The sequence below is a fragment of the Emys orbicularis genome, chromosome 1 (assembly GCF_028017835.1).
Source record: "Emys orbicularis isolate rEmyOrb1 chromosome 1, rEmyOrb1.hap1, whole genome shotgun sequence".
Classification (NCBI taxonomy): Eukaryota; Metazoa; Chordata; order Testudines; family Emydidae; genus Emys; species Emys orbicularis.
In genome coordinates, this window is record NC_088683.1 from 270,379,668 (window position 1) to 270,403,751 (window position 24,084).

General features: G+C 44.4%; 1 protein-coding gene across 1 annotated transcript; it reads left to right on the top strand.

The window, feature by feature from the left end:
- The first annotated feature begins 22,888 nt into the window (after nt 1-22,888).
- Nucleotides 22,889-23,869, top strand: LOC135872998 (2-oxoglutarate receptor 1-like). The gene has a single exon (XM_065397454.1). The coding sequence runs from the start codon at nt 22,889-22,891 to the stop codon at nt 23,867-23,869; it is 981 nt and encodes a 326-aa protein (XP_065253526.1).
- Nucleotides 23,870-24,084: the final 215 nt, after the last annotated feature.

A 24,084-nucleotide genomic window follows, 5' to 3' on the forward strand; every position in this document is an offset into this window, starting at 1 on the left:
AGTCTGGACTTTGACCAAGAAATTAGGACCTTGACAAAAAACAATTGATCACTCCTGGTCTAATTTCTTCACTCACACATAGCATGTGGTAACAGGATGGCCACTGTCTCTATCCATGCAATTTCCTATACTGCTGTTCATTGTCAATTATCAGAGCATCTAAACCAACCTATTGTTCAGCTCTTGCCACACCTCTATGTCTAATCTTGATTGTTTTTTCCCCCGTAAGTGCTGTAGGAAGTGGCCACTTTTTCCTAGCCTTCGGTATTAAACCAATGCCCCAGCAAGGCACTCAGGGTACTGTGCCACTGGAAGTGCCATCTTTTAAAAGAAATGTAGAATACAGACTAAGACCACTTATGGCCATTACAGATTAGCGTTATTATATGTTCGTGGTAGTGCACAGAAGTCTCAGTCAAGATCGAGCCCCCATTGGGGCAGGCCAAATATACGTAGAATGAGATGGCCAGATTCAGATTGTATATCAGTTTGTAAAGAATTTGGGGATTGTGACTTATGACCAGAAAGGGTTAAGCATCCTACAGGATAAATGGCTCAAATTCAACCCTTAAAAACATAGGGGGAGATAATGTTTGTGTTTTTGTGTATTTACATATACAGTATATTGGTTAAAAATCAACAATGTAATCAAATAGTCCCTGTCTATGCTGTATTCTGTTAATTCAGAGATCAACAGACCATCTTAACATTTAAATGAACTGTAAACATAGGATGTTGCTGTATTCATCTCTGTCTGAAACATATAGCAAATCATCTGCGAATGGTGGGAAAACAGGCAATTGCCTTGTGTGTCACTCTGTTTGGATAATTACCGGCTATGCTTAGGAAATGGGTCCACTTCAAAGTCCATGAGTCCCTATTGTTCGACTAAGGACTCCGACCTGTCAAAGTAGGCCTGGAATTGTATTAAAGACCTTTGGGTCCCAATCCTTTTTAATCTCAGATCTGCTTGAGGTTTCATGCAGGGGAAGCCTAACCCACAAGGACTGAGATCCCAGTTCTGACTGGACAACCTTGAAATATAAACATTGGACTATAACCTTTGAACTATTTCTGAAAGAACTCTTTGCATCTACAAAGCTCACCCTCTCTGCTGTGCATCTGAATCTCAAGATTGACTCATGTCTGTATGTATACTGTTCTTTTATAACCATTTCTCTCTCCCTTTTCTTTTTTAATAAATTTCAGTTTAGTTAATAAGAATTGGCTGTAGTATGTGTTTGGGAAAGATCTGGAATATTCATTAACCTGGGAGGTAATGTGTCCGATCCTTTGGGATTGGTAGAACCTTTTTTATATGATGAAATAAGATTTTCAGAAATCCTCGTCATATCTGACTTGGGTGTCGGTGGAGGCCTGAGGCTGGGTTACTTTAAGGGAACCGTGTTGTTGCCTTCTGAGTAACCAGTGAGGTATAACAGAAGCTGCTTTGTGCTGGCTTGGTAAATCTAAGTACTGGAATATCCACCAGCTTTGGGGATTGTCTGCCCCATTCTTTGCAGTTCACCCTAATTGAGTGACTCAGCTGGCTCCCCTGGGATTCAGATCATGGGATCCTTCAGGATAGGAGGTGCTATGTGACTGCAAGATCATTATCATATGTGACTCATTCCTTTTGTTTATTGTGAGAATTCTTTAGTTTCTTTTTTTAGCAGCTGTAAATTTACTCCTGAAACAAGCATAAGTGCTTCGTTTCCAGCAAAAGAAAGGAGATTTTTTTCTTATAATCTCTAGCCAGAGCACTATAGCGACTATGTGGCTGCATAACTGCAGATTAATATAACTATGCTCCAGAATGCAAGCTTCTATTAAGAAGTCTCTAGCTTTTATGGCTGCAATGACATTCATATATCAATGCAGTGTTAGCTGCCTGAGTCTGCAGACAGCCTGAAAAAAATAGCTGGGCAGTGAATGAGGAGTTCACAGCTTTCAGGGGGAAGTTAATACTGATGCCTGATGATTTTAATGTCAAAACTATTTAATTGGTGATTGCTCTTGTGGACACATCTAGCTCCTGTGCCAATTAATCACAGTCACATACAGACTGTGTGGGTTGTAGTGAGAAAGTTATTTGTGATCAAGGGTTCCTGGGGGAGGGTAATGAGCGCATCTAATCTCACTCCCTTCCCCCAAATCACCTCTTCCTTTGTGCATGAGAACGGCCCTAACCCAACTGTCAATCTCCAGCTTTAATCTTCTGCAGTTCAGTTACATGTCATAACCTAGAGCTGAAGCACACTGAAAATTTAAGAGTTGGGGGCTGTGTAAAGTAAACTGAATTTAATAACCACTAATAATGTGCTGATTAGACTGCTAGGGAAGCAAGAGTGAAACAACTTGGAGCTGGTCTCTGCTTGAAGTTGTAGCAGTATAACTGCCAATTACAGGTGTGATTTTTTTTTTTTGTCTGACATAGTTATACTGGTAAAAGCCCCAGGGTGGACACATTTATACCAGGATAAAAGTTGCCAAACCAGAATAAGCAGTACAAGTATGATCACTTTTATACTGGTATGACTGCATCCGCACTAAGAAAGCTTGCCACTTTAACATAACACTACACTAAGGTAAGGTAGCCAAACCCTTGGAAGGAAATGCCATGTAATTTCAGACTCACTGCTGAATAACATAGGCCTAATGTAGGTCTCACCTATGGATGACATAGTAATGAAGCTGAACTACAAGTGCAAACAAAACTTAGAGTGACCACTAGCATCAGGCATTGTTTTCTATTCTGAAAACGCAGGTTGAGTGAGTTTAAGGGTATGGGTACACTACGCAGCTTTTAGCGACACAGCTGTGCTGCTACAGTCATGCCGCTAAAAGCCGTGCAGTGTAGCTGCTGTTTGTTGGCAGGAGAGAGCTCTCCTGCCAACAAAAAACTCCCACCCCCCACAAGCGGTAGCGGTTTTGTTGGCAGGAGAGCGCTCCTGCCGACAAAGCGTTGGTCACACTGGCGCTTTTTGTTGGTAAAACTTTTGTTGTTCGGGGTGTGTGTGTGTGTGTGTGTGTGTGTGTGTGCGCGTGTGTGCGCGTAACCCTCCTGAAGGACAAAAATTTTGCTGACGAAGTGCCAGTGCAGACATACCCTAAGTTAAACAAAAACCAATGGAACCTTCCTCCCAAAATTAACAAAATGCTGTTCAACCTCTTCCTGAACTTGTGCAGACAAGTGTGTTTATTTGACCCTACTGGCAGGAAAGAAGAAGGGACATGAAGAAAATACTTTGCTTCTACTTTCAGAAAACAACTGAGCCATGGAGGAACAACAATCAATAGTGTAAGCTGAAGTTGGCTTAAAGTAGCAGTTGTGCCATTAAGGCTAGAGAAAACAGTTCACCCCAAGGAAGGAATATTTCAAGGCTTGTTTTCCTAAAAGCAGAGAAAAATAGTGGTCTTATTGACTGAAGTGCCTCATTTGCTTAGTGCTTGAATAGACACAGACACTTTAGATAAACCTGTGAAAGAAAAGCCCCTTTTTTATTTGAGTCATATTGTGGGACTGAAAGTAGAAAAGTAAAATGAGTTTTCAAGTGCTGAAAGTCCTTCAAAAAAATAAAAGTCAAACTCTAAGGTTATAAAAACAGAGAGAAAACACAACTTCTCTTGGGCTGCTGCATGGAAGTGTAATGCATATGATCAGTTCTTTATTTGTGGAATTTTTAACAGTAAACTGAAAGGCATTTTATCTTCCCCGATCTCATTTCAGGGCTCTTTGTTTACACAACAGCAGATGTCACTAATATCTAAAATAGAGCAGGGAGCTGTGGTCACTCCCCGGATACAGGTATTAGTTATGTTATCAATGCTTCCATGGCAAATAAAGCCCAGAACTCACACTTTGGAGAGGAAGTTACTTTAATTGTGGGTTTGTTTTTTTATATATTTGTAGTGTGTGTCACTGGGCAGGAGGGGACATGTGGGGTGGTCACGTGTCCTCCCCTTTAAATTGTGCCCCCTTCCCTCCCCCAGTATGGGGAACCACCGGTCATTGCAGGAAATCCATTCTTTCCCCTCCAACCCTTCTGCTACAATCTTTGTCCAGACCTCCGCAGGGGGGGGGCTCATTTGGGGGGCGGGGGGAACCATCCGCCAGCACTCACCGATGGCGCGGCTGGGACCGTGTCACTGCACTTCCCACCGCTGGTGAGTGCAGGCCCGACCCTGCTGCACTCCTCAGGGGAGTGGGGGCAGGGCTGGGGTGGGGAAGGGGCGGGGCAGGGTGGAGCAGGACAGGGAAGAGGCGGAGCTGGGATGGAGCATGGGGAAGAGGCGGGGCAGGGGCTGGAGCAGCCCAGAGCACCAGGAAATTTGGTGCCCCAAATTTCCTGGTGCCTTACGCAGCTGCATACTTTGCGTATGGGTAAGGACGGCCCTGCTTAAACCTAAAATCACACCACATCAGGTTTCTCCCAGTCTCAAGAGACCAGTCACTATCCCCAGATCAATTGATACTCCAGATCTTACACCAAAGACAATTCTGGCAGCCAATTCTTTAGTAAACTAATTAAAGGTTTATTAGCTAAGAAAAAGAAAAATGAGAGTTATTGAGAGGTTAAATCAGGTAAAATATATGTACAGGTGAGTAACAGTCTACAATTCCAAATGGTAGCAGAGGTGTAGTAATCCGCCAGTTTCCCCAAAGTCTCTCAGGGCTACCCAGAATAACTCTGAGGATCTCTGCCTTCTCGATCAGTTTTTCTGCCCTGCTAGAATCCAAACAGTCCAGAGATAAAGGATCTTTCTTTGAATCCATATTTATAGTATCTTCACACAGAAAGCAAGCTGATAGTGTCCCCACCCATGTGGGCTTTTCCTTTGCTGATGTTGAGTGAGGAATGCACTTTGAGTCTCTGACCTCAGGTCATCACACCATAATGGCCATTTGCTTGGGAATTAGCCTTTTCTGTTAAAGTCATTAAGTCCGTCATTAGCATTTCACAAAGCTTCTTTGATGTCTGATGAGTTATTTAGTTCCAGGGGTATTTCCAATGTAAATGTTAGCTATTACATTGTAACAGGAACAGATAAGTGAAAACAATACAAGTAACATTCCACAAGTTTTCATGAAGTTTAAACATCTGAATACATGCTTATGCATTTAACACTTTGATCTATACTAACACTTAAATGAATTGGCCTGGCGTTCTGACCTGAGCTGGTACCTAGTTTTCGAGCATCACACTTACATCTTGCCTTCTACCTAAGTGCACCTTGTGCAGACAAGTGACCCTCTGTCTCTGTATCCTCTCTGGCAAGAATATTTGTCTCATGGAGGCGTTATCAGAATTAGTATTTGTACAGTACCTAGAAAATATTAAGCCATTTAGAAATATTACTATTAGAAGTAACTTCTTGCTTACAGTAAAGTACACATCCCTCCCTGTACTGTAGTTATACTACTCGTCACAGAGCCCCAAAGATGGACAAAGACGATGTGGTTTGACAAAAAGTTGGGGTAGGCCTATAGGTGGAGTGTACTTTAGTGTGTGAATGCCCCTAAAGTGGAAACTCTTCAATGAATACATGGCTTTTGCCCAATTGTTTAATACCATAAAGAGAATGAGTAGTGGATGGAAGAAAGACAAACAAATTCTACTGAGTGATTTGAGGTTTTAAACTTTTTTTTAAAAATGTCTATTCCGGTCATTTTATTATATGTTTGTCAGCAGGAATTTTTCTGACAAAAAAGCCACAGTTCCTACCCAAAGGAGTTTTCTGAGGCGTAACTCCATGTTTGCAATCCTTGCGTACATTATCTGTATTTTACAGATAAGGACACTGAGGCACAGAGAATTTAAGTGACTTGCCTGAGGTCACACAAAAAGTCTGGTGGCAAAGCCAGGATGAGAACGCAGTTCTCCCAGTTAAGGGGTTCAACTAGTAGACATGCTTCCAATAACAAGAGGATGGGTGAGGGATCTTCCAACAGACACAGGCTCCTATAGCAATACTGACAACTTTTATGTCTAGTATTAGAGAGTTTGCACTTTAAAAAAAAATTACCCAAAGTCACTAAGGCATTTTTGAGAATTTTACCTTTAGCCTTTTTGGTTGTTAAGTATTAATAAAATTTCAACTAGAACCATGCCAGCTCAATACATGCCACCATCCAGTTCCTACATCATATTCTGTGTCTGTGAACAAGAGAAATCCCCTGGCTGCTCCTCAAGTATGCATGTCTGTGTAGTGTAGAGATGGGTTCAAACCAACAACATCTCGCATCTGTACACAGATGAGGCCAAATCCTTCGCTGGTGTATATTGGTGTAGCTCCATTAACTTCAGGATAGCTATGCTGATTTACACTAGATAAGAATTTGGCCCCCAAACTTCACTGCAGATCTGGCTCTGGTCCATCTCTCTATATTGGGATGAGCTAGAACCCTGGATAGGAACATATCGTCCAAACTTTGGATCCAAATATCGATCTGAATTTCTAGCTTGTTCCCATCTTTGGTCAAAATGCAGTCACTTACCTTCATGCCAACTACAGTATGCTGTACATATGAAATTTTCCCTTTCACACTCCCATCTCTCATGACCCAGTTTGAGAAACAGCCCTACTGAAACAGGTAATTATTTGCACTATATTAAGTGCTATAATGTCAATTTCCACTAGAGGGCAGACAAAACATTACTACAGTAACTCCTCACTTAACCTTATAAGTATGTTCGTGAAAAATGCAACTAAGTGAAACGATGTTAAACGAATCCAATTTTCCCATAAGATTTAATGTAAATGCGGTGGGTTAGGTTCCAAGGAAATTTTTTGGGGACAGACAAAAGGCATTATATACTGTACAGTACTGTGGTGGGGAGATGCCCTTGGCTTACCCCTGGGGCTCAGGGCTGAGGTTGCAGGGTCTGGGAGGGCGCTCAGGGTGGGGTGCAGGTTCTGTGAGGGAATTAGGGTGCAGGAGGGCACTCGGGGGGTGTGTGTGTGGGAGGAGGCTCAGGGCTGGGGCAGGCAGGAGGTGCAGAGCACTTACCTGGGGCAGCTCCTGTTTGGTGCAGGGGGTGTGCAGGTGGTTCCACACAGTGCAGCACCGCCCCCATGGCCGCGATTCTGGGAGCCACCCCTCCCCCCGGCAGGCAGGCCCACCCGGAATGCAGGGGCTTTAGGGGCTGCAGGGCCCTGGGCTAAGGGGGCACCGGGGCCCTGGCCTGCAGCTCTAAAGCCCCTTTCGGAATGGAGCCCTGCAAGCACGGGCCAGAGGACTCAGGAGGAGCAGGGGCAGCCGCGCAGCCAGCGGCCGGAGAGAAGCGCCGCTTTCCCCTTCAAAACTGGCCGGAGAGAAGCGGCGCTTTGAAGGGGAAAGCGGCGCTTCTCTCCGGCCGCTGGCTGCACAGCTGCCCTTGCTCCTCCTGAGTCCTCTGGCCCGTGCTTGCAGGGCTGCATTCCGAAAGGGGCTTTAGAGCTGCAGGCCAGGGCCCTGGGGCCCCCTTAGCCCAGGGCCCTGCAGCCCCTAAAGCCCCTGCGTTCCAGGTGGCCCTGCTTGTGGGGAGGTGGGGGGAAGAGAAGGGGCAGCTTAAGAGTGTCTGTTTGCTTTTGCAGAAGTCATTAATTGTTTTATTTTTTTCTCCCAGATAATAATAAGTGAAAACACACTAAGATTTATGATAATTGGCCACTTTACATAGTGGCAACCTAATGTTTTGTGAAAGAGACAAATTGCAAATACTTTTATGGAGGAGCTCCCATTATGACCATCAGAATTTGGCTCTTGTCACAGGGTGCTCTGCTCACTGCTAGGATGGTGCCGCTTCCTAGCAGTTCTGGGGGTTAGCTTCATGAGGTCAACACCCCTTCCCACGATTGTACACCATCTCTCTGCCTCTCTCTCCATGAGCTGCTGCTGCTGCTTTTTCATGACTCAGCCCTCTAGCCAAGTCACTACACATGTTTTCCCCTTCTGGGGTACTAAAGTGTTTCTTCTGCAATCCTAGGCAGTCTGCTTATTCACTGCCACATAGTGCCACTTCCTCAGTGGCTGGCAGGGGAATCCGGGTCCACCCTCTACTCCAGGTTCTGGCTCAGGGACCCTCTAACCAGCAGAGAAGGTCTGTTCCCTCCTGGACTTTTATTGCCTTTCCCTCAGCCCTTTCCTTACCATCTGGTGCTCCCCTCCATCCACATTTGCCAGCTTCTCCACTCTCTCCTCCCTGGGGAGAACTGCAGACCACATGTCTCTGCAGTCTCCAACCACTCCTTCCTTCTCCCAGCAAGTGACTGCAGACTTTCCCAAAAACCCCCTCTGCTTCCACTTTCCTGGCTTTATAGACTCAGCCCAGCCTATTCCTCCTCAGCTGGGCTCCCTCACACTGTCAGGTGAGGGGATCTTAGCCACTTGATTCCCCTCAGCTGTGGCCTCCTTCTCAATCTGCTTTAACCATTTCAGGGCGGGGGACACCACATCACAGTCCCCAACAAAGAATTGTTATCTCAGACTTGAGGCAATAAAGACTGAAAATATATGTGGTTCAACCTAAGGAATCTATTATGAATACCAAACATGTGAGCAATTCATTAATCAAATTCTACACCAAGTACTGTGGTTTAACACAGAATTAAGGGAAACATTTGTATGTGGGTAGTGTTATTTCATAAATTAAAACAAATTATGGCTATCCTTCACTGCAGGAATATGTACATTTTAAAAACACAAAAATGGAGTCCATGCCAACTAAAAACAATTTCCCATCCCCTGCAACTCCTACGAGTTAAGCTACCCCATCAGAGAGGTGCAGGGGGTGTGCAGGTGTTAGCCCTTACATTAAATGAGAATGTCAATACTTAGAACGTAAGTAGTGCAAGACCCTGGCCCCTTTTCTGAAATGGCAGTGCAGTACAAGGAGAGGATGTAAGAAGTCCTACATAAAGATTACACAAAATAGCAGCCTCTGTGATCAGGGACTCCTACTGAGTTGCTCCACTGGGCAGTAACTCACTGAAAAGCAAGTGAGGAGTAACTGGAGTAATGATTCTGCCCCACCCATCAGCAAGTGAAGCTGGCCTACCACAAGGAAGGAGGAATAAAAATTTCTCTCTGGTGCAAACAGGGAGCTATTGGATGCATTGTATCTCTCTGGGTATGTCACCACTGCATTTTAAAACCTGCAGCAGCGAGTCTCAGAGCTCCTGAAGAACAGGCTGCAAACATCGCTGTATTTCCCCTCCCCCTCTCCCCAACATTCCAGGAGGTAGGGTTTGGGGGGAGAGGAGTACAGTATCCTTTCCACTCAACACCATAGGAGGGTACTAAGAACAAAATGTGGCCATTCAAAGACCTTTGATGGGCAAGACTACTGTGCTTTTACAGACAAGATGACTTGGTTTCTCCCCTCCCAACTTTATCACATCATCTGTCCAAGGTTAAATTCTTTTCCTGGTCTTTCAGTTTCTTTATGTTTATGCAATAAATGTCAACGTTTCAAGAATGAAATACTCTTTATTTATTCCACGCATGGGAGGTTGCAGGAGGAAGGGGAGGGACAGGGAAACCAATGCAATAGAGGGGATGGTATGAGAAGGCACAATGCAGACCAGTGGCACACATTAATGTGGATCATTATTGAAACAAGTTTTCAAAGCATCCCAGAAACAGAGTGCTTCCTGCTGGGCTCTTCTTAATGCCCTGGTATCTGCATCACAGATATTATGGAGCACACAGCAGGCAGAGAGAACAATGGGGATATTGCTTTCACTGAGGTCTAACCTAGTAAGCAAACTGTGCCAGCGACCCTTTAAATGTCCAAAGGCACATTCCACCACCATTCTGCACTTACTCATCCTATTGTTGAATCACTCCTTACTGCTCTCCATGTGGCTAGTGTAGGGCTTCATGAGCCATGGGAGCAAAGGGTGGGCTAGGTCTGTCAGGATCACTATTGGCATTTCAACATCATCAATGATTATTTTCCGATCCGGAAAGGAAGTCCCTGCTTGCAGCTTTCTGAACAGACCTTTATTCTTAAAGATGAGTGTCATGTACCTTTCTTGACTTTCCCACGTTGATGTCAGTGAAACGCCCCCTGTGATCCACCAGTGCTTGCAACACCATTAAAAAGTATCCCTTTCTGTTTATGTACTCTTTGGCAAGGAGGTCTGGTGCCAAGGGATATGTATGCCATCTATTGCCCCACTGAAGTTAGGGAACCCCATCGCGGCAAAACCATCCACTATGTCCTGCACATTGCCCAGCGTCACTACCCTTCTTAGCAGAAGTAGATTAATGGCCCTGAAAACTTGGATCACAACAATTCCCATGGTGGATTTACCAACTCCAAATTGATTCTCCACTAACCAGTAGCAGTCTGGCATTGCAAGCTTCTACACAGCGATCTCCACTCGCTTCTCCATGGTCACAGCAGGTCTCATTTTAATGTTTCTGTGCTTCAGGGCTGGGGAAAGCTCTGCACACAGTTCCTGGAAAGTGACCTTCCACATTTGAAAGTTCTGCAGCCACTGCTCATCATCCCATAGCTGCATAATGATGCAATCCCATCAGTCAGTGCTTGTTTCTCAGGATCAGAAACGGCGCTCCACCATGTTCGGCTGCTGCATGACTGCCAGCAGCAAACGGGAATTGTTTCGTACTATGGCTTTCAGCTGGGCTGCTGAAGGACATCACAATGTTCTGTATGGCGGCTCCTGTCTCAGCTTTGGAAATACTGCAGGATAAGGGACGAGGTGTTTGTAATGCTCACAACAAGAGTGCACAGCTGAGCAGGGTCCATGCTTCTCAGGCTATGACATACGTGCAGCTAAGCCAGCCTTTTGAAAAAAGGCACCAAAAAGTATGAGCTGCTTGTCATGGAAATCAGGGTAGGGAGGAAGGGAGGAAACTGCTTCATGAGAGGTTGAAGCCAGGATCCCATTCCCCCCTGCAACCATGTTTTGGTCCCATGAGGCATTGCAAACCCTTCCCAAAGCCCCCTGAGGCTAGCTGCACTGAGGATAGCTACCCACAGTGCACTGCTCTGTACATTGATGCAAGTGCTGCTGCTGAGGATGCACTCCAGTGACACAATGAGTATGGTGTGGACACTCCCGACTGACTTAATTACTGTGGCAGCTGGATATCGACTTATGTCGACTTAACTCTGTAGTCGAGACATGCCCTGAGGTTTGCAGGGCTTGCGCTAAAAACAGCAGTGTAGACGATGCAGCTCGGGCTGAAGCTTGGGCTCTGAATCCCTCCCCCTCCCTGGCTTCAGAGCTCGAGCCCAAATGTCTACACTGCTGTTTTTAGCATCATAGCGAGAGCACTGCGAGTCCGTCTCCCTGGGCTCTGAGACTTGCTACCATGGGTTTTAAAACACAGTGTAGACATACTCTTGGAGGCATAACACCTCCTGATGCTTCCTTTGCCATGGTCTGGCTCTGCACTGCCCCTTGCAACAGGGTGTGCCTTAAAGGCACAATCTATCCCATAATGATTGAAAGACTGATTCAAAGTTCACTGATATCAATGGAAATAGTCTCAACTTCAGCTTTTGATCAAGCCCTAGCTATGTATCTATTGCTATTTTCACCTCTCAGCTAAGCAACAGCAGATATCCAGAGCCTTGCAGTCAGCTTCCTGTTGAAAGAGGATTCAGTCACACAGAGACTGGATATATTTCTAGTGACAAACCCTAAGGCAAAGGGCAGACTCCCTTGCTACTTGCCACAGCATCCCCCAAACAAAACACATCAATAACACAAACAATAGAGCATTTTGTGACGTTGCACTCCATATGCTTTATGGAAGTATGCTTATGAACATGACATAACTGGAATATGCTTTACGCTAAATACCCCTTGTATGGTGTCATTAGAACGCTTGTAATCTACTAAGTGTGTTCATCCTATTTGTTTGCATGTATTATTTCTATATCTGGAGTTAGGAAAATAAGATATAAACTTGTATCACTGATGTAAACCTATTAAGTGAAGGCCATTAAGGGTGCTCCAGAAACAATCAGTTGTAAATGGCCTTAGTTACTTGAAAGCCTTCCTGTGTAGGTGTGGGCCAGCCCATGGGGAATGGAGACTAGGGGTTTTACAGTGACATGTGACCATGTCACCTGATAATGAAATCCAACTTATATATGGTACTTTTTCATTTAGAAGGAGGGGTGGGGACCCAGAGAGACAAAAGATTCCTGCCTTGTGCCAAAGCTATAAAAGGGGGTGGAGCAGGACAAAAGGGGGCCAGTCATGAGAAAACCCCTGCTTACCACCTAAGATGTCTGTTGGATCTAAAAGTCTGTACCAGGGGAAAGGATTGGGCCCAGACTAGGAAGGAGTCTAGTCTGTGAAAGAAGCTTATTGGAACACCTCTGAGGGTGAGATATTACCTGTAATCAGTTTCTTAATGTATTAGGCTTAGACTTGCATGTTTTTGCTTTATTTTGCTTGGTGACTTACTTTGTTCTGTCTGTTAGTACTTGAAACCACTTGGATCCTACTTTTTATACTTAATAACATCACTTTTGGTTATTAATAAACCCAGAGTAAGTGATTAATACCTGGGGGAGCAAACAGCTGTGCATATGTCTCCATCAGTGATATAGAGGGCGGACAATTTACGAATTTACCCTGTATAAGCTTTATAGAGAGTAAAACGGATTTATCTGTGGTTTGGATCCCATTGGGAAGTGGGTGTCTGGGTGCTGGAGATAGGTAAACGGCTGAGCTGTTTTCAGTTAAGTCTGCAGCTTTGGGGGTGTGGACCAGACCTTGGGTCTGTGTTGCAGCAGGCTAGCGTGTCTGGCTCAACAAGATGGGGTTCTGGAGTCCCAAGCTGACAGGGAAAACGGGCTCAGAGGTAATTTCAGCACATCAGGTGATGGTCCCAAGGGGGCGTCGGTGACTGAATCCATCACACATTTCTTCCAAGAATGAAAACTTGCTCACATACTAAGAAAAGAAATTTATGAGATAATGTGTAACAGTACCATCTAGTAATATCTTCTATAGCACTTTTAATGGAATCTAAAACCCCACACATTTAGAGAATTTACCTCAATTTTGAGATTAAAAAATAACACAATAAACACTTCCCATTTGACTGTTCAGACTCACATATCACAGCTGCTTCTCAAGAGATGTGCCAATAAACAAAAAGGTCACAATCGTGCTGCCCAGCCTCCAGTGATGATGGTTTGGTTTTTATTGGCAGTTGGGAGGATTTTAGCAGCCACAGGTGCTTAAATTTGAACTACTTTATAGCTGTTGTACCTGCAGCAATTTTATTCACCAATTCCTGTACTCAAAAGAATTTTTAAAACATTGATCAAGAAAGCACATATCTGAAGAGTGAGGGGAAGGTCTAATTCTCTCTCTAGCAAGGATATGCTTAACTTAAAGCAGATAAGTAGTTGGGGGCAATGGCACTACTCATCTGTTTAAAGTTAAGTACATGCTTAAGTGCTTCACTGGATTGTGGCTTTAATACCCCTACCAGGGATGAAAGTAACTTAAAGTACTTACCGGTACGCCGGAGTCCTGAGCGGGGGCATGGCCTCAACCGGAAGAGGCGTGGCCTCGACCGGAAGAGGCGTGGCCTTTCAAGATTTAAAGGCCCTGGGGCCCCGGCTGTGGCTGGGAGCCCCAGGGCCTTTAAATCACCCCGGAGCTACCAGCTGCAGAGGCGGCTGGGAGCCCCGGGGCTCAGGGGCGAATTAAAGGGCCCGGGGATCTGGCCGCCGCGGAGCTCCGGGCCCTTTAAATCACCGTGGGAGCCTGACTGCTGGAGCTCTGGCGGGGATTTAAAGGGCCTGGGGCTCCCTGAAGCGGCCAGAGCTCCGGGCCCTTTAAATCACCGCCGGGGAAGCCGGTCCATTCTGGCATGGCATACTGGTTCTTGCGGTACACCGTACCGGACCGGACCAGCTTACTTTCACCTCTGACCCCTGCAGCCACCAAGTGCTAGTTTGCTCCAAGGGCTAGTACTAACTGAAAGAGACTGCCTCCAGGCCATGCTTTCTATTTTTGCAGTTATATTGAACTACTTCTACTCAGCTGACATTACAACCCTGCATATATCTCAGATTATAATTCTGATTTTCCAGAAACATGATATCCCTCTGCAGAACTTTTTATTAGCAACTCCAATTACATAATATAGCTGGATGGCAACACTGAATAGTGACTAATTTAGAATTACTGTGCACTTAGCAACAACAAAATGCTTCTCTGACCAACCTGTCTGTGTGCAGAACTAAAGGGAAAACCAGAGCTGATTTCCCTCTGTGCTGCAGACATATCACTCTCAACAAAACTGAGCATCTCTTGAAGGTGGTCTGATAAGAACTGTAATTAGGTATTCCATCACAGACACACTAAGATCAGCCAAACAAATGTACATCTGTTAAGGGAAATAGCCCATAGAAAGCTTATACTTTTGCTGAATCAAAGTAAAACACATAATGAAAAGCACTTAACACTGTGGAACCTAGCACTTTCCTATTGAAATTGTCTATTGTCCTGGGTACTTATTAAACAAAACCATCCATGCAAGCTTTGTTGCATCAACTGCTGTACCATATGAATTACTATCATGTGTAAGTCAATCTAAAGCTCAGGGAAGTCAATGTTAGTCTTTTCATGTACTTCAGTGGGTTTTGGATCTGGTTGTAAGTTATCAGAATTTATTCCTGCTTGGGAGAGGTAGGAGGTGTTTGAGGACAGGGCCGCCCAGAGGGGGGGGGGGGGGGGGACAAGTGGGGCACTTTGCCCCAGGCCCCGGGCCCTGCAGGGGCCCCGCAAGCCCTGGCCAAGAATCCCTTTCCTCACCCGGTGGCGGTCCGGGTCTTCGGCAGCGGGGGGGCCCTTCAGTCGCTCCAGGTCTTCAGCAGCATTTCAGCGGCGGGTCCTTCAGTGCTGCCGAAGACGCGGAATGACTGAAGGGCACCCCGCCGCCAAAATGCCGCCACCGCCGCTGCCGCAGACTCAGAGCGTCGCCCAGTGAGTACAAGCTCCCCCACTTTGCCCCAGGCCCCCTGAATCCACTGGGCGGCCCTGTTTGAGGATGCCTCACACATGAAAGGAGCTATTAAAATCAAATCCAGCTGTCATGCAACAGTATAGTATCAAATCACTGCTTAAGACCCCTTCTGCCACCATGTCTACAAGGGACTAACATCACACAAATCTAGCTAAGTAAAGGGGCAGTTTGGAATCAGCCATATATTTAACAAAGCAAAACACAATAAAAACATGGTTATATTATATCTCTTTCCCAACCTTCTATATGAACAGCACCTAACATACTGTGCATGCTATTATAATATAAATAATAATAAAGATCTGAGCATCTACTTCAATCATCACAGCCAGCCCCTGCACACAGAAGAGTTTACAACAGTAAGGGAATGCGGATTTTACTTTTAGAGGGATTATTTAATGAATAAGCTTGCCACCAAATACCTCCTGTTCTATTGGCTACAGTGCTCAGGGCCAAGCATTGTGTCCGCGATCTCTGTATGTTATAACAGGGAGTTCCAAGGGCTGTCACATTAACAGTGGTGTGTTGTGACATTTTTAGTAAGCATGTCATTCTACACTTGCATGCAAGGTGTCAACTCACAATACAGTGCAGGCAAGGTCACGCTATGAGGAGGACACCATTTTGTTCTACAAAATGATGTCCTCCATGCACGTCTGGGGGCAAGACAGAATCGTCCTGCAGGCACACTGCTCGCTGCGCCCCCAGAGTAGCCCAAATCACAGCAGCTTCAGGGAGAGAGCTGCTGCAGGTCCCTCCTCATCCCCCCGCCGTTTGAAGTGACCCCCAGCCCCTCTCCTTTGTCCCCCCCGCAGCTCGGCCACTGGCTGGGGCCTCCATGCCCAGCTGCTGCCCAACTGTGCTCAGACCTGTTCCTGGGGAGAGCAGCCCAACTTTAGCCCCATGCTTCCGTGCAGCCCATTCATCGGAGACTGACAAACCCACAGCCTCTTACCTGCTGGTCGCATGGTCCCAAGATGAGCCCGGCGCAGCAGCCTGGGGGAGCTGACTACGGGGCAGGCGGCAGTGGCTCGCCCTGGGCCCCACCGTCGGCAGCATACAGCCCATAGGGAGCCGAGCCAGCTCCTCCTTCTGCACCCACCAGCCAGGGAGCAGCGGGCCGGGCAGGGAGGGAGCCCAAAGGCACTTCCTAAAGGTCACAATGCCCATTCCGCAGTGAGTCCCCGGCCACCGCAGCGGCTGCTGCCTGGGGTTAACCCTGCCGGCCCCAGCCTGCAGCCGAATGCCTTTCCCAGCCCCTCCAATGGGATCCATCCCCTGCCCACTGGGGCTCCACAGAGAGAGCTGCTGCAGACCCCCTCCTCATCCCCCCCACCGCCAACCGGACTTTTAACGGCCTGGTCAGCAGTGCTGACCGGAGCTGCCAGGGTCCCTTTTTGACCGGATGTTCCGGTCGAAAACCAGATGCCTGGCAACCCTAAGGCACAGCTAGTCAGGAAGTCATATTCAGGGCTTTTATATTCTTGTAGAAATTAATTCTGGAGCACACAATGCATGAGTTGCATACATAGACCACACACCACTGCACATTAGCTTCCCTCTGTTGTTAATAACTGCCCCTTAGAGTTAGGAACGGTAGTCACAAGGTCAGGGAAAATGACACGTCTAACATAAAACCCTACAAACACAGATTATAAAAACAAGAGTTTAACTATATTCACTGCACAGGACGGCCATGTTCTGGGGAGAAATCAGGGTTGTTATGAAAGAGGCTGCTATCTATAGGATGCCTACCCCATTTGTTGCAGAAGTTGGAATTTGTAAAGTGAATGAGGCAGCAGACTGCAGAAAGAGAAAAGATGGGCTCATGGCTAAGGTAGTTGAATGCTGCCCTGTCTCTGCCTCTTCTACAGAGTTCCTGTGTGATCCTGAGTAAGTCACTTAAACCAAGCTTTTCACAGGTAGCCACTATTTGTGTGTTCCTCATTTTCATATATACATTAGGTTCCAAGGCCAGAAAGGCCACTTGTGATCCTCTAGACTGACCTCTTGTATAACACAGGCCATATAACTTCCCCAAAATAGTTCCTAGAACAGATCTTTTAGAAAAACGTCCAGTGATGGAGAATCCACCATGACTCTTGGTAAATTGTTCTCATGGTTAAAAAATTATGCCTTATTTCCAGTCTCAAGGTATCTAACTTTAACTTCCAGCTATTGGACCATATTATACTTTTCTCGGATAGACTGAAGAGTCCATTATCAAATATTTGTTCCCCAGGTAGGTATTTATAGACTGTAATCAAGTCACCCCTTGTCACGTTATTGACTTAAACTGGGACCATATAGAACATGGTTGCAACCAAAGTCCTGTAGTGGCACCAAATCTTGTATAAAGGGGGTCAAATAGGGTGTCTAAGACAAGGTTATGGTTTGCTGGTTATGATTACGCTATCTGTATGCATATATCATTTTTGTATTTAAAGTTATAAGTATTGGCTCTATACTGTCTGTATTTCAAACTTATGCTATGCTTCTTGGTGTCATCCCAGACAAGTTGGTGTCAGCTCTGCCTAGCCTGCTTGATGGCCCATTAAGGACCATCAGCTATACAATTGACCCATTGAGAGGAGGCAGATACGCCTTGTAACTCAGCAAAGTATGCAGGGACTTGCCTATGTGACTGCAGACTCCATTTTGCTGTAATTTTCCACAGTAAGGACAAAGAGGTGTTCTTACACCTGGAAAAGATTATAAAAGGCTGATCCCTCATCTCCATCTTGTCTTCAATCTGTTTCTTACCTCTGGAGGGACTTTGCTACAAACTGAAGCTCTGAACAAAGGACTGAGGGCCCATCCCAGCTGTGGATGTACTCTAGAGACTTGATTTGAACCTGCAGTTTATTCTATCACTGCTACAAGCCTGAACCAAGACTTTGCCATTACTGTATGTAATTGATTCCATTTAACCAATTCTAGCTCTCATCTCTATCTTTTTCCTTTTATGAATAAACCTTTGGATTTTAGATTCTAAAGGATTGGCAACAGCTTGATTTGTGGGTAAGATCTGATTTGTATATTGACCTGGGTCTGGGGCTTGGTCCTTTGGGATCGAGAGAACCTTTTTTCTTTTACTGGGGTATTGGTTTTCATAACCATTCGTCCCCATAACGAGTGGCATTGGTGGTGATACTGGGAAACTGGAGTGTCTAAGGGAATTGCTTGTGTGACTTGTGGTTAGCCAGTGGGGTGAGACCAAAGTCCTCTTTGTCTGGCTGGTTTGGTTTGCCTTAGAGGTGGAAAAACACCAGCCTTGGGCTGTAACTGCCCTGCTTTAAGCAATTTGTCCTGAATTGGCACTCTCAGTTGGGTCCCGCCAGAACCAGCATCGTTACACCCCTTAACCTTTTTGTTAAGCTAAACAGACTGAGCTCCTTGAATCTATCACTATAAGGACTGTTTTCTAATCATTCTTGTGGCTCTACTCCAGGCATGAGAGTAAGCAAGAGCCAGTGCACCGTACCGGGGCGGCCCAGGTGGCAATTGGGGCTCCCAGCAGGAGCCCTGGGGTAGTGGCAGCAGGGCTCCAGGGGTTATTTAAAGGGCCGGGGCTCCCACTGCCTGTACTGCCTTGGGCCCTTTAAATAGCTGCCGGAGCCCTGCTGCCGCTACCCCAGGGCTCCAGGGGCTATTTAAAGGGTTGGGGCGGTAGAAGCAGGGGAGTCCTGGGCCCTTTAAATAGCCACCGGAGCCCTAGGGTAGCAGCGGCAGCCGGGGGCTCTGGCAGCGGTTTAAAGGGCCCAGGGCAGTAGCAGCGGCCGAGCCCTGGGCCCTTTAAACTGCTGCCGGAGCCCCCGGCTGCCGCTGCTACCCTGGCAGGGGCGGGGAGGGCACTTACCGGTATAGGGCGGGCCGGGGCTGGCTCTGACCCCCCCATTCCTGCCCCTTCCGCCCGAGGCCCCACCCCTTCCGGGGGCCAGAGCCAGCCCCAACCCAGCCCCGTACCGGTAAGTCCCTATTTCTACTTTCACCCCTGCTCTACTCCAATTCTCAGCAGAAGTGCTGAGCACTCACACTGCAATTGAAATCAACATATATATTAACATGCTTTGAACATTTACAATGCCATATAATACTAAATAGTCTGAAAATAATCAGGTCCTAGGCATCCCAAATTGGGCACACAAAATTAGGGGATGCTTAATCTCTATGTCATAGTTTTCTATCTGTAAAATAGAGATAATACCACCCCCTAACCTGACAGGGCTGTTGTGAAAATAAATTCATTAACGTTTGTGAGGTGCTCAGATACTAGAATGATGATCACCATAGAAAAGCCCATGAAAAAATTAACAACACTAATTTCAGAACATCGTTTGAATGGTGTGTAATAAACAAGGCCTTAGCCACATATTAAACAATGAGGAAAAAAAAATATTGAACAGCTGCTCATTAAGTCAGCACTGTCTATTCTATGAACTGAATGAGGCAGTGATTATGTGGAAAAAAATAGCATGTGAGCATGTAATTAAAGACTGTATCATAATGCACATGCACAAATGGTCAGAGTTAAGGTCACTCAGGCTTAATTTTGCTTATTTATCTTTCTTTTACTTTTTTAGGTACAACATCCTAGGTTTTAAAAAGCAAATTGAAAAAACAGTAATTCCGTCATGAGGTATCATAATGACACCTACTTGGCTCATCAGTAGGGATCAGTCAGTGAAGCCATGCAGACCCCTGACCATGCATGGATTAGTTTGCTGGATCAAGGCCTCAGTCTGCAAGTTTCAAAACTTAGGCATTGTGCAGACCTTGGTTTTTTAATTTTTTTAAACAGACACTCTCTCTCTCGCTTTTTTCCCCCTTCACCTTGCTCACCAATCAAAAAAAACCAGTAAAAAGATTTTACTCAAGAATTCTCATTAGGTTGAGATCATGCAGGGAAATTGCAGCCCATAGGAAAAGTGTTTCAGAAAGTTACAGGACCAGAAAACAAGGATTCAAAATGGAAACTATTTTACAGCTTCAAGTGAATGCTAATCATATATATTTTATTTACAAAAAATAAGTTTTACATATGCCACAGTTCTGAAAGCCATTTCCATATAATGCCCAAAGGAGCCTGAAATATTTTTGCCCCATGAATTTTCAGCCAATCCTAGATATGGCAACAAGACTCACATGGCTTGGCAGTCAGGATCGAACTAGGGGAAATGAAGCAAAGCCTAATTTTCTTATACAGAGACATATTAACATATGATGTGAGATTTGAACTGTAATTATATAAGTAGGGAACCTCTAACTGCAATGTACAGATTGCTGCCTGCAAAGAGGCGTCTGTGACTGTTCCTGCTCCTGGAAGGTGCAATAGATAAGGTGGCAGGAGAACTCTTACAACAGGGCAGGACTAAAAGCTGATACAAGAGCCAAAAACAGAGCTCTTCCACCAGTCTTCTAAATTTACCGGTATGTGAAACCTTAGTCTGGATAAGTAGAGTTACTGTAATTGATTGCAAATCTATATAGATACTGCATATCGCTGCTTTTCAAGGGCATTTTATTAAAACTTGTTTTACTGTATGGAAAGCTCTCCACATGTAATTCATAGTACTTTGTGCTCCAAACAATGAATGGGAAAAGCAGGATTACAAATTATTTTCAGATAAACAATATTCATTCACTTGCAAATTTTGAGATGTTCCAAGGTAGTGCATGAGGTAAAGAGCTGATCAAGGTTGAAAAGAAGATTGGGGGTGGGGGGGGGGGAGGGATGGGTGAGAAGGGAATAGATGTAGCAGGATTGGGATGGATCAATAATTTGTTTTTTGTTTTTCTTTTAGTTTAATCTGAAGTATACTACTGAGAGTCACAGCATTAAGTTGTAGTAGTAAAATCAAATAGGATAGAAGGGAGAAGATGCAGCATTTCACTAGCTTTGTCTTGAATATACTGTAGAAACTCAGAATTACGAACTGACCAATCTACCACACACATCAAAGTAAACTCCTTGGATTCAACCATTTATTTTTGCAAGAAATATTATTTAGCTGAAAAATGTAATTTGAAAACGGGAAGTGACTATAATAAAACCTCAGCGTTACGAACACCAGAGTTATGAACTGATTAGTCAACCACACACCTCATTTATAACTGGAAGTATGCAATCAGGCAGCAGCAGAAACAAACAAACAAAAAAGCAAATACAGTACAGTACTGTGTTAAACAAACTACTACAAAAATGAAGGGGAAGTTTAAAAAAAAGATTTGACAAGGCAAGGAAACTGTTTCTGTGTTTGTTTCATTTAAATTAAGATGATTAAAAGCAGCATTTTTATTCTGCAAAGGGAAGTTTCAAAGATGTATTAAGCCAATGTTCAGTTTAAACTTTTGAAAAAACAACCATAATATTTTGTTCAGAGTTACGAACATTTCAGACTTACAAACAACCTCCATTCCCGATGTGTTTGTAAATCTGAGGTTCTATTGTAAATCTTAATTTGATTTTAAAAAACTGCACAATATTTACCTAATGTACCTTTAACTTTACACTACTGTACTGAAACTAACATTCAGGTTTAATTTAAAAATTTCTTATCTAATACATTATGAGACAGTTCCACTTCCTAATTCAAAGTCTATTTAGTGACCAAGTTATTTAGTGCCTCTTAGTTTAGTTTGTCATATTTTTGGTATTATAGTCCAGATCTGATAAAAGGTTATCATGTTTCACTGATCATTGAAATAATGTAGAGACATAGGAATTGCCATACTGGTAGTGTGCTAAGTGTCACTTCAAATAAAATGTATATTATAAAACAATATTTCATAAAATGTAATAACTCAGTTTTAACTATGGCTGCTGTTATTTTGCAGTGATCTTATCCCAGATGTTCCATACCATGCTGAGTTTATTCTAAACCAATGTACATTATAGAAACAAAAGTCATTGTATCCGATTCTACACTGCTTTGCACCTTGTGTAGTCATTTAGGGCTAGATCCTTGGGTGGTATATATTTGAAAAAGAAAAAAACAACCAACAGTGGAGTGATGGTGATTTGCACTAGTTGAGGATTGTGCTACTACTCTGCCAAGTGAATTGAATGTAGGGGTAAAGCACTACCAAGAATGGTTATGTTTTGGATTCACTTTGGAGAGCTGGAAATGACTATAGACTGTATAAGGCAGTTTCAGAATCAGGCCCATTTACTCCCAGTTTGTATTACAGATGAGCCAAGATTAACACATTTGCCTGATACCTGCCACTTGCTGTGAACTTTGGAGGCCTGATTCTTCATTCACTTACAGTAGTTTTACACCAGTGATACTCCACTGACTTCAGTGGAGTTAATTCTGATTTACACCATTACAAGAGAGAGGAGAATCAGGTCCTGAAACCTGTATCTGAACCAACCCAAAACAAAAAACATCTCCTTTTGAAATACAAATAAGCCCAAACACACACACACACACACACACACACACACACACACACACACACACACACACACACACACACAGTAATTATACTTCCTCAAATATTGAGGGTTCAGACAAATGAGCCTAGAAACCCAAAACCTAATTGACAAAGTTTTGCAAAATATAAACCAAAACCATCCCTTAATTTATACTCAAGTGGCTTTAAGATTATGTAGCAACTAAAGGTGGGATTTTCAGAAGCACTCAGAGTTGGCCTAGCTGTGCTCCCATTGAAGTCAATGGTACTGGTAACTGACTTCAATGGGAACAGAGTTAGGCCAGAGCTGAGCATTTTTGCCAACCTCCCAGTATGCTGCTCTATGACCCGTATTACTAGCTCTAGTGGAGAAAGATTTATCTAGCACATTTGTACTGACTGATCAATTAAAAACTAAACATTTGATTTTCCTAAAGCTTTACGATGATAAAGATGAATACGGTATCCGAAGACCTAGCCAATTTTACCACTTTGCCAAGCCATGCAGATACCTTCAAAAACTGCACAGATGAAGAATTCTTACAGATAAAATCCTATCTGTCTGTTCTTTACAGCATAATCTTTCTGGTGTGCTTCCCAGGGAACGTTATTGTAATTTTCACGTATATTTTCAAGATGAGGCCCTGGAAAAGCAGCACCATCATTATGTTAAACTTGGCTGTCACTGACCTGTTGTACTTAGCTACTCTTCCTTTTTTGATACACTACTCTGCTAATGGAGATAATTGGATCTTCGGAGTCTTCATGTGCAAGTTTATTCGCTTCAATTTCTACATCAACTTGTACAGCAGCATCTTTTTCCTCACTTGCTTCAGCATTTTCCGCTACATTGTAGTCATCTATCCAATGAGCTGCTTTTTTGTTCGGAAAAGGAGCTGGGCAGTGGTGGCTTGTACTGCAGTTTGGGTGATTTCCCTGGTGGCTGCCAGTCCTCTGAATTTTCTGATCACTTCCAAAGAGAATCAAAACAGATCTATTTGCATGGATCTTACTACTTCTGAAGACCTAGAAACTAGCAGGTGGTATAACTGGCTTCTGACTGCGTTCGCCTTCTTCTTACCCTTGCTAATTGTGACTCTGTGTTATATTGTGATTATTTACACATTGGCTACAGGGCCTCATAATCACACTTTGTACAAGCAGAAGGCTCGCAAACTTGCCATTCTTCTCTTGGTGGTATTTTATTTCTGTTTCCTACCCTTTCATGTCTTGAGGGGGACTCAGATAGAACTACAACTTCATCCAGTTAGCTGCGTCACTGAGAACCAAACCTATGCTTTATTTATTGTATCTATGCCCTTAGCAGCACTAAATACACTTGGTAACTTATTACTCTATGTTGTGATGGGAGACAACTTCCAGCAGGCCATCCTCTCTCTTTTGAAACTGAAGACAAACAAGACCACGAAATAGAGAGGGAGCAACAGTGATGCTGTTAGTAAGACTTGGAGTAAAAGGCTAAATTCACCATTGATATAAATGAGCGTAGCTTCTCTGATGTCAGGGAAGTTACACCCACACCTATGTCAGCAGCAAATTTGGCCCAGTCTATTGAAGTTATGAACTCATCATTCTGACAAAGTTTTGAACACACTTGCCATGTACCTTCCCAGAAGCACATTTGTACT